At 35.4% G+C, this 12,133-nt stretch overlaps 1 protein-coding gene across 1 annotated transcript in view; it reads right to left on the bottom strand.

Moving 5' to 3' along the window:
- SI (sucrase-isomaltase) overlaps positions 1 to 12,133 on the bottom strand; it is a 114,655-nt gene that overhangs the window by 60,304 nt on the left and 42,218 nt on the right. Inside the window, exons 18-21 of the mRNA XM_036756320.1 lie at positions 9,804 to 9,888; positions 8,100 to 8,156; positions 5,339 to 5,463; positions 1,711 to 1,799 (exon numbers count right to left, since the gene is read on the bottom strand). Coding sequence (XP_036612215.1) covers positions 1,711 to 1,799; positions 5,339 to 5,463; positions 8,100 to 8,156; positions 9,804 to 9,888 — 356 coding nt within the window. The remainder of the gene's footprint in view (positions 1 to 1,710; positions 1,800 to 5,338; positions 5,464 to 8,099; positions 8,157 to 9,803; positions 9,889 to 12,133) is intronic.

The following is a 12,133-nucleotide window of genomic DNA, read 5'->3' on the forward strand; positions in this document are numbered from 1 at the left end:
GATTGTTGTAAAAACTCACAAGCCACACAACACTAAGAAGAAAAGCCCATTGCTCTTTAAATTTACATTATTTAAGTAGATACTTAGGACTACAGTAAAGATCTTTGGGAAATAGAAATATCTAAAGTGCATTTTGCAGAACAGTTTATTGACTCTATGTTTAAATATCCAGCCTCCCTTGCTTTTGTATAACACTCACATTTCCATGTCATAATGATGAAGTTTAATTTCATATCAATAGGACATTGATGGCATTTGGAAAAGGAATGTTTCTACTGATCAATAAGAGAAGTGTTCCTTTCACTATGCCTACCCAATAAAGATTCTTGAGTTTAAACTTTTTAAACATACTAATCAGAACTCCTGGATTCATTCAATATCACAATGACTTTCCAGTAATCCAAATTCCTTCCATGTCAGTAACCCAATAAGAACAAATTAGATAGTTTATTTTTATGAACAATATCAAGTCCTTTCACAGAAATTAGGATACCTTTGGGCAAAATTCCCATTGAGGAATTTCACTACAGACTTTTTCTTTCTCTAACGTCTATATGAATCTGATCCTGTCCTCTCTCTTGGGCTATTCCTTCTTCCTCCTTTTTGTGCACCATTTATTTATTTTAAGCATAAACTGAAATAATCCCATGGTGACCCATTCTCACTTTGTTGAATTTATTTAGAAACTGATTAGTTAATATCTTTTTAAAATTAAAAGAATATGATCTGGGGGCAAAGGCAAGTGTGATGGATCATATTGGATACATATTCATGTCCACTTAAAGGAGTTAAAATGACTTGATTCCTGAGATTCCAAAACCAAAAATAAAAATTAAAAAAAATTCTTAAAAATGAATCATAGCATCATAAATATAGAGCTAGAAGGGATCTAAGTTGTCATCTAATAACTACCCTCATTTTACAGATGATGAAATTGAAGGTCCAAGAGTTTCAGTGACTTGCTTAAGGTCCTACAGTAGTAGTAAGTGTCAGTCTAAGGATTAGAACCTCTATCATCTAACTACAAATCCAATGCTCTTTCCAGCTGAGAATAATCGCATCAAATGCAAGAACTTATTCATTCTGTCTATGCATCTGCTGTGTCTGGAACATAGTAGAAGCTTAATTGCTTTTTGTCAAATGGAATTGAAATGAATTTCCACTGTGTTGCATCACTTCCCAAGTGATTATCACTATCTACTGAAAACTACGGTAATTATTTCCGAGCCTGTATTTCCAATTTTTACTCTTTCAGAAATGAAATACAAGGACAAAATAGTAAAATTTTAGTTTGCCACCTGACTTTGCTCCATATATTCTATATGAAGATTTATGTACTTTTTTTTCAATGATCATCTAGATGTTTTGGTATTTCATTAACTGAGCACAAAGCTGGATTACAAAGTTAAGGGGTAGTTATTTTTTCATGCTTTCTGAGAAACAGCATCAAAAAGTAGAAAAGGCATTGTTTCTGGTGTCAGGGAACCTGCATTCAATAACCACTTCTAAAGTTTTTACCAGTATGACTTTGGCCACGTCCCTGGTAAAGTGAAGTCATTGGACAAGATGGTATCTGAGTTCCATTCCAGCTCTCAATTTATAGTCATTTGATCTTAAGTTTCTTTTTTAATCATACAATTAATGTGTTCCTTTAACAATTCATTGTGTTGTTAGAGGTTCCTATCATCATGGGATTTCATTGTTATTCACCTTTACTTTCTCCATCATCCCAAAAGAAGTCTCCAAAGGCTGTGTTAGTTTCATCCAACGCAATGATGAGGCCAAGGGGATTCTGACGACTAAAACAAGAGATATATGCTTATTTAGTGCATATGTAAAGATATATCCTTATTTAAAGTAATAATCTCTCAACTTCTAAGTACTTTCTTAGGTCATTACTCCTACTTAAAATTCATTTTTCTCCCTTTTCCATACAGACCTTATAGTTACCCAATTAAATTCTGAACTGTTTTTGGTCTCAAATCTTTTGCCTCTTTGTCTTATGTCTGCTCTTATTTTTATCAAACCTCTGCTCTAGAATACTCTCACCATTCACCCACTCTGCCCTGCTCTAATATTACTGAATAAAGCTAAACAAAACCTTATAACCATGCTAACAAGACACATTATCAACTCATCTTATCCAACTTCAGCTGGGCCCTCACTGCAGCAAAGCAATCCTTTTAATCACCCATGAATGAATTCTTATAGCATTCCCCACTCAAACTATTCTGAGACTACTCTTCTTTCCTCAGGTCTCACATAGCTCCTCTCCCTCCTCTCTTGTCTGAGGACTTTGCATTTTACTTAACTGAGAAAACTTGAGCTCCCTCTTTTCCCATTCTCTTCATCTCAAAATCCCTTGATTTCACTTTCACACTAGCCTCCTTTCCTTTAGTCTCTGACAGTGGAATGGCCCTTCACCTTTTTCAAGAATATGGCCCTATCCATGCACACTTAATCCCATTTCCTCTTCTGTTTGCTAGCAAATCACAGTCTCAATAATCCCTCCTTTTCTCTCAAATCTTCAAACTTTCCCTGCCTGCTGAATCTTTCCTTATTGTCTTCAAATATATCCGATATGCCTCCATCATCCAAAAGAATATATATTCACTACACCTTACCATTCCTCATGCTGTCATTCTAGATCTCTCTTCCCTTTCTTAATCAAACTCCTTGAAAAAAGGTACCTTCACTTGCTGTCTCCAGTTTCATACTTTTCACTAACTCCCCATTGCTTTCTGACTACTGACCTCGTCGCTCAACTGAAACTGGTCCCTCTAAAGTTACCAAGTATCTCTTAAGTGCCAAATCTGGTTGTCTTTTATAAGTCTTCATCTTTCTCTGAGACATTTCACATTGTTCACCTCTCTCTCCTGTTGGCTAATCTTTCTTTGTTTGGTTTTTAAGACATTACTCTGTCCCAACTCTTTTCTTACTAGTTTGACTACTCTTTCTCAGTTTCCTTTTTTGACACATGACCTTTATCCTGCCTCCTAACTGTGAATGTTCTCCCAGGCTCTGTCCTAGGGTCTTTTCTTTTCTCCTCTTCCTAACTTTCCTTTTACTCTCAAAAGCACCGTCCTTCCAGGTACCAAGCTCACAACCAACATGCTATCCTCAACTTTTCATTAGCTCTCATCCTCCATATCCCATCTGTTACCTGTTGATTCTACTCTTGCAACATCTCTCCTATATCCTCCCTTCTCTCCTCTGATGCTGTAACCATCCTGGATCATCGTCTCATGCCTGAACTATTGAAATGGCTGCTCTCTCTGATTCAGATCTCTTTGTAATCCAATCCACTATCCACTCAGCTGTCACATTAATCTTCCTAAAGCTCAAATCTGACCTTGTCACCTCCCTATTATTTAGGAGCTCCTTATTACTTCCAGCATCAAATATAAAGTTTTCTTTACGGCTTTAAATGCTCTTCCCAACCTAGCTTTCTTGTTCTTTTCCCCCCATTCTACTTGAATGGCCCTCAGACCTATGGAGTCTGTGATCCATTGAAATTGAATCCTTGCTATTCCTCACATAAGACATTCCATTTCCTGACCCCAGACATTTTATCTTACTGTCCCAATGCCTGAAATTCTCCCCTACCTCATCCTGATCTCTCTGGCTTTCTTCAAGTCCCAGTTAAAATTTCAACTGCTACAGCAAGCCTTTCCTGATTCTCCTCAATGCAGGTTATTATCTCTAACTTTTCCCATATATATTTTGATTTTTCTCTACTAGTTTCCATTTTTCTCCCATTAGACTGTAAGCTCCTTGAGAGTAGGAACTGCCCTTTACTTTTCTTTGTATCTCTAGTATTTTTTTTTAGCATAAGCCCTAGAACATAGGACATGGGCACATAGGAGACACTTAATAAACTCTTGTTAACTGACTGACTCCAAGTCAAGCACTCTGTTAAGTGTTTTCATTTTGTCAAAAAGTAATATTAATCAATTCTCATATTTTTTTCTAGGCAAAAAAAATTGGGAAAAGTTTTCCAAAATATGCAGATGTATTTTAGCTAAGAACTTTACCAATATTGTTCAAGTAGTTTCATGAAAGATGAGAGACAAATCTGAGCAATGAAGATTATTTTTTTCTTTGACACATAAATCATCAGTGTAGTGAATGCACCATTGTCTAGAAATCTCAGGGTCCAGATCCCTGTAATCATTTGCTGTTTTGTAGAGTTTTATTTATTGATATAATTTGTCATTTAAAAAATTCCATCTATTTAAAGAGTGCTATATTTGGAGTCAGTGAATCTGGGTTTCAATTACAGTGCTTCTATTTACTGTCTGGCCTTCGGCAAGGTACTGCATGTCTCTTTTCTTCCTTCCCTTCAACTGTAAAATATAAAATGTAAAAGTGGCTGCACTAGCTGACCTCCAAGGTCCTTTTAGGCTTGGAATCTTTGATTGTACAGTGTTATAATTTATTTTAAAATTCCAGCATATAACAAATATTTTGTTTTTCACAGGGTTGTTGTAAGGACCAAATGATATAATAATTGTACAGTATCACAGTGTCTGGCACATAGTAAACACTGTACAAATGTTAGCTGTTATTATTAGCTATGGTTTCCACATAAACTTGCCAACATCGCCCTAATAAGGGTTATTCTTTATATGGGGTAAAGGGAATGTTGAGCACATAGGAAAAAAAGATGAAGATTTTTGCTTCTAATTTCTCAATTTTTACAATTTCCATGTTCATCATTATCTGGATTTCCTGGTAGTTTATTTGCATACTTGCTTGTTTTTTCTATGTGTCTGGAGGCATGGTGGGGCACTTATTTATTTTAAAATTATTAGGATGTACTTGAATCTTGTTTTACGTGTGGTATAACTATTTTGGGGTGGGGGAAAACTTGTAGGGTTTCCAGGCTTAGTGCATTCCAAGTAATGCTTGATTTACAAAGGGAAGGCAAGAAGATGGGGGAAAGGCACTGGGATGAAGACATCCTAATTATAAGATTCAGGTACTATGGAATGAAACAGTACTAAACTGTCAGCTAACAAGCAAGCCAACTGCCTTTTGAATGCCAAAGGAATATTTGGGCTATAGCTAGCTGATTGACGTGGTTGATTTCCCAGAAGAAATTTTTAAAACTTCAGTCATTTCCTTAGGAGAAATTTTAAAAGTGAACTAGTGATGCTATTGGTTGAATGGCACATAGTGTGACTCACAATTTACTTCCACTAACATTCCGACCTCTCTCTCTCTCTCTCTCTCGGTTCCTCCTTTCTCACATTTTCCCCTTCATTTCTATCTTCACCACCCTGATTCAGGCCCTTCCAACACTTCAAACCAAAATCAATGTAGTTTGCAGCATTACCTGGCAGTTGTGGTTACACTGGGTTGCTGAACGGGGAAAATGTAGCCTCCTCTCAGATGTAATCCTATTTTGTCTATGGGAAGATACATTTCAACTCGTTCTTTTCTCCATGATCTTCTGCCCCCCTGTGTTTAGCAAATAAAATCAAGTTAAATTGGCATTAGCAGTGCAGAATCTGTCTCTTTTTCTTCATGGGATAGCAGAGGCATCAGGGTATATGTGTAAAAACCAACTGGCATTTAAGTCTGCAAACATTTACAAAATACATCTGAAGCTTATAAGAAAGGATCTTTCCAAAGTTATCATCCAATAAAAGATTACGTTACATATCTCTCTCAAAGAAAATAATTAAAGCAGAGGAAGAACAAATCTGAATTTTATACATTATAAAATGGAAAGGGTTCATTCTCTCAGTGGCAGTACAGTATATATGATATTAGACTCAAAATCTAGAAAACCGGAGTTTGAGTTCCACTTCTCACACTAATTACCTTATCCTGGCTAAATTACTTAGCAAATTGAGTTGATAATACTGTACTCAAATTGCAAAGTTTTTGTAATGATTAAAAGTTGTCATGTATGCAAATCACTTTGGAATCTCCAAAATGCTATATAGATGTATTACCATTATTGTTGTTGTCATTGTGACTTTCCTATTTTACTCCATTGTTTTGAAGTGAAGAAAGGCAAACTCAAAATTTCAGGATCTATTTCCCTTAGAAAACTCAAATTAGAACAAATAAAGATTATATTAAAATTGGTTGATTATTATTGACCTATTACAAATAACGTGTGTCCGGATTTTATAGAATCAAATATCCGCAACACCATGCAGTTTGTCCCACACCTTTCATTTTATCACCATAGAGAACTCCCAGCATTGAAACATACTCTAAGACACTATAGATCAGCAAATTAATCTAGAACAACTCTGGCTTGCTTTAACTCAAGATCTATTATTTTATAGTCTTATCTTGGATAATTTAAACTCAGAATTGACTGAGGTACTGAAAGGTTAAGTGCCTTGCCCACGATCACACTACTATTATGTTTGAGATGCAGTCCTTAAAACTCAGTCTTCCTGAGTCCAAGGTCAGCCCTCTAACCAGTAAGTCATTCTGTCTCTTATTTCCTTAGCTATCTAAATTAATATGTTACATGTTTAACCCTGGGAAAGACACTTGACTTATCATTGCCAAGCAGCTTTCTAAATGCAGCGTAGGTGCTGACCTGCATTGGCAGAAGATATTTTTACACTAGGAGTTCCTTATGCCAATGAAATCAGAGGTCTGGTGCAAACTGTGACATCTGTGATGCAGAGGCCCCCAGGGAAGGGTTGTGTGTGTCCTCTACCTGAGTGTAATAGCAAATTCTCCACAGTTTAAAATCTTGGAAAATTCCCTGAGACACCAAGAATGAAGCACAGGTTTGCACAGCCAGTGTCTGGCAGACTCTGAAACCTGAATTGTTGGACTCCAAGATCCTGACAGTGGGTACCTCTTGTTTTCTTGTCTCTGTATCCCTAGCACTTAGCACTGTGACTGGTACACAGTAGGTGATTAATAAAAGTTGTTGTTTTAACACCAGTTCTAATAGCATGTGATACTGCTTCAATACTGCACTGATTATGCAATCAAGTAAACACAGATGTACATATACATATATACACATATACACAATCTACGTATTTATACACATATGCATACAGACATGTTTGCATATGTACTGAACTCTAACTGTAGTACTCTACACACTTGTGTGCCTCATTTTAACTTTCATATACATGTGTGGATATATGTATGTGTGCACATATATGTGTGTGTGTGTGTGTGCATACGTATATACATATATATCCTATTAAGTCAGGCAGATCAAATATGTATGTATACATACATAAATATGATAGTGAAAATGAGGCAAAGAAAACAGTAGTTTATCATGAGATTAAATCTTTTTCATTTAAACAAATGATTAGGGGATAGACAGACAGACAGATAGATAGATGATAGATAGATAGATAGATAGATAGATAGATAGATAGATAGATAAGTGTGTGTATGTATTATACGAATGGCTAGACAGATGCATTCATACAAAATCACAACAAACTTTTAAATCCTATACTTCTTGCTCAAAGTTTAGAAACACTTTAAAATATTTGTATTACTAAAAACAATTTCCTATATAAGTTCATTTGAAGAAGAATCTATTACGAATTTTACCAAAATGATACAATATTTTAAAATTCTTCATTTAAAAAAATATGATAGCAATGAGGGATTTGTCAAAACTAATGGTTTACGGCAAAAAAGCAAAACCAAAGTACTGACAAGAACATTTCCCTTACCAGTTAAAATGACAATAAAAGCAATGTTTTCTGTTTTCTTTTTTTACAATGAGGTTGAATCTTTTTCATTGAAACACATGATTAGAGAGTTTAGGAAAATCTTTGAGCTTCAAACCTTTCTGATAAACAGAACAATTTCCAAAAATTGAGGTCTCGTTCCTTCATAAAGATAATGTTGACACTTTTGTACTCCAAATTGCCAATAACAAGAATATACGTCATTACATGGCTCATTAAATTGTATCAAAACTCATTTAAGCAACAGGTTAGCTTCTGTTTATGGTCCAAGGTTATATCTCCTCACATATACTCAAATTTGGGAAGTTTTTGAATAAAACAATCCCACACACACAAAACATGTATTTAAATTTATTTCTTGCTCTGAATATCATATAATCTTCGAAAGATACTTACCGTTTCATAGTCGTACCACACTGCATCAGGAATGTATGCACTCACAGTTTCGGCACCCTAGAACAAAAACAAAAACAAAAAAACACAAAACACACACACACATATATATATATATATATATATATATATATATATATATATATATATATATATATATATATATGTATGTTTAGGAATCAAGAGACAAATGGAATGATAGGTAACCTGAATTTCTAAAACTGTTCAGATGGTCATAACAATTTCTGACTGAGGCTAGTGAGTCCATGTTCAACATGTGTTTGTTAAACATATATTATACACTGGGAACTGTTCTTGGTGCTGAGGAAAAGAAGATAAGAATAAAACATCCCCTGCCTGCTTTCAAGGAACCTGCTGATACCTGAAGTTTTCTTCCCTCCCGTGGGTGAGAGAGATCCTAAACAACCAGGTACAGCTCTGATTCTAGATGACTGTATATCTTTAAAAGAAGGTCTGACTGACTAGGGATGGGAAGGGAGCATTGTTTTGTTTTGATTTTTAACAATCTATGGTGAGTCTTTTTTTCTTTGCATTTTCTGCATGATGAAAGAAAGGTTGTTCTATAACCAAAATTGACATTGTTAGCTGAATATTTGCTCCAAAAACTGAGGATATTTTGAACCACATGTGTAAAGAACTAGACATGAGCTGTGACTTGAAATCTCCAGATATATCCAGGGTGGGACAAAATTAGCCAGATTCTGGGTTTCCAGCAAAGACTAGGCAAAGTAACAATAAACAAAAGAGAGTGACTTTTTTGAGAAGCGCCCAAGATTTTCATATATTGAGACACCGTACATGGCACATACCTAGAATGATGTTAACTTGGATCATTACAATTAAGGGAGCACTTCCTTCGCCAGATATGACAGAGGTCCTATTTTTTTAACAAACAACTAAAATGTCCCTTGACATGTTTTATGTATTTGTCCTTCATTCTCAAAGTGGACCATGACATCAGGACGATGATGACATGACTTGCACTTGACTTTGTTTTGAGTGAGGGAGGGGTGTGAAAGGTCACCAGTCTCACTTTCTTCTTCAGAGCCATCTGGGTCCAATGGCCAGATATTCATCAAGATGACTGGAGATGGCCCAGGAAGCAATGGGAGAACCTGGCCCTCTTAAGCAAAGGTCATTTGTGATGCAGCAAAGCACACACCAATGGTAAAACATCTCTGTGCCAACAATTATTTTGCTTTTTTCTATTTGAACGTTCTAACAATTATTTTGTTGAGTTTCTAAATGATTTTATTTAGGTTCAGTCTATGACATCTAAAACATATTTTAAATTAAAAATTACTTTTAATCACCAAAATATTAATATCCCTTTGGTATTCAGCTATGGTAATAACAGTTTTTGTATTGAAAAGCCATTGAGACATTTAAAAGATTGTGCTAAGGCTATTCTCTAACATATCAGTGATGTTAAACTCATACAGAAATAGGACTACCAAACCATACACAGGGATCCCTGCAGGCCACATATTGACTAAGAAAATCAAATATTAACATCTTTGTTCTATTGTATGTTTCTATATTTTGTTCAGTATTTCCTCATTGCATTTTAAACTGGTTGAAGTACATTTGGGATGTTGCAAGCCAGCTAAGCTGGGGCACAGTCAGCCGTTTTGACATCTCTAGTTTAAATAACCAATCTATTAATTCCCATGGAGTAAAACCTACCTCTTTCAGAACAGGTGTGATAAGCAAGGAGGGGCCCCATAAGAATTGAGTGTCCTCAATCCAGCTGTTTTCATCTGTATAAAACCTAAGGTAAAGCAAAAAAAAAAAAAAACCCTTAAGACATCATATATAACATACAAAGCCAGCTAAATGACTCAGTTTGCTAATCAATAAAATAGAGATTATACTTCTAGCACCTATTTCATCAATTTGCTATTTAGGAAATCTTTGATAAACTAATAGAAATGTGGATTTTGTTATGGTTATATTTCAATGACTTGATACAGTCCCTGGATGTCAGACTTTCCTTTCTTAGTAAGAATATTAAATTCTTCATTCTCTCCTCATATATACTGGTGAATGAAATCCCTTACAACCTGAATTTTTTTATTTTGTTTTGTTTTCTTTTCCTGAAATAAGGTTCTCAAGCAAAGCCTTCAGAGAAATAGCATGGAATAACATAAAAGTCATTGAGAACCAGCATGGTCATGGAAAGGGACTTAATCTTGAATCAAGAAGTGGGGCAGCAAGGTTGCACCGTGGGTAGAGCACCAGCCCTGGAGTCAGAAGGATCTGAGTTCAAATCTGGTCTTAGACATTCGACATTTACTAGTTGTGTGACCCTGGGCAAGTCATTTAACCCCAATTGCCTCAAAAAAAAAGAAAGAAAGAAAAAATGTGCTTGTGTCCCTCCCCTGACAACAAATATCTATTTAACCATGGAGAAATCATTTAACCTTTCTGAGTCTCAGTTTCTCCTTTTATAAAACAGAGATAAAATTCACAATATCTATTTCATAACATTTCTAGAAGGATTAAATGAGAAGTTGCAAAATTATTTGGAAGCCTTAAAGTACAATGTCAATGTCGACTTACATTTCACACACAATTGATCTGTTCAGTGATATTCCCCCCAGGGAAAAATTTACCATATCTTTTTTCATGTTCCACCCACCTACCCTCAATTTTTCATTTCATGATCCCAGATTTTGATCTAATTCTGAAAATGCCTATGAGGCATGACCTATGAAAGGAAAGAGTCATATATCTCTTAGTCTAGAGAAGCATCTCTTCATTTTTGGCAACCATATATTCAAGGGGAAATGTTCAATGAGAAATGAACGTCCTAAAAAAGAATCTGGACTTGGGCAAATTGGTATAGTAGACAGAGTGCAAGAGTTGGCATCAGGAAAACCTGGGTTCAAATCTAGCTCCCAACACTTATAAACTTTCTGATCTTGGGCAAATTAATTTACCTCAATGAAACTTGGGCAACTTCCTAGGACTTAACTACTGAGTCAAGACAAAGCTGTGATATGCATTGGTGGATGGAGTTTTCACACCAGGAGGTCCCTATATCCCATAAATTTCTATTAGTTATGTTCTGAGAGAATCTAGCTACTTATGACTTAGATTAGAATCTAGTTTATCATGTTAGAGAATCTTCACTAATGCATCCTTGTTGAGATTCAGGCACAGGATCATCAAACTAGAGCTCTAGAGCTAGAAAAGAACTTAGAGACCATCTAGTTCACTGTCCTGAATTTACAAGTTGTTTTTAAAAATGGCCCAGAAAAGTTGTGGCTTTTCTAACATCACACAAATACCAAGGGGCAAAAGCAGAATTTGAATACATGTCCCTCTGAAAATAAAATTACTGTGTCATGCTGCTACTCATTGCTTTATATATTCTTTAATTATAATTCTTACAAGTTTATATATTCTGTACATAAATATCAGGTGTTTCTTAAGATAAGCATCAGCTCCAGAACTTTGTTGGATAGAAGTGTGATGGGGTAAAAATAAACAAGTCAATAAATACCATTGCACTTAGAGTCAAAGAACCTGGGTTCTACTCTGGTCTGTGTTCTTTATTTTTTATGTAATATCAGACAAGATACTTTATCTTTCCTGGCCTCAGTTTCCTCATGTATAAAAAGTTTTGTTTGGTTTTGTTTTTGGCAGGGTGAGGAAGGTCTGGACCCAATATTTCATTGGAACTGCTTTGGAAACTCCATATGCTAATTTGTACAAGTAGTTCTTCAGTTAGTCAGTCAATAAGTATTTATTAAGCACTTACTATATTCTAGGTACTATGCTAAGTCCTAGGGATACAAAAAGAAGCAAAAGGCAGTCTTTGTCCTAAAAGATCTTATAATCCAATGGGGTCCTATGAGTTGTCAAATTGATGAATTTGAGCTAAGGACTGACCTGAAGGTTGTCCCCTTGTCAATTATAGTACACTGGTTGTTCCTTGATCTTTGCTATTCCTCTTTCTAATTTCTTACATGTTTTTAATTATCATACTTTGAGCATGGTTGCTATGAATT

Source organism: Trichosurus vulpecula, chromosome 4 (assembly GCF_011100635.1).
Source record: "Trichosurus vulpecula isolate mTriVul1 chromosome 4, mTriVul1.pri, whole genome shotgun sequence".
NCBI classification, from domain to species: domain Eukaryota; kingdom Metazoa; phylum Chordata; class Mammalia; order Diprotodontia; family Phalangeridae; genus Trichosurus; species Trichosurus vulpecula.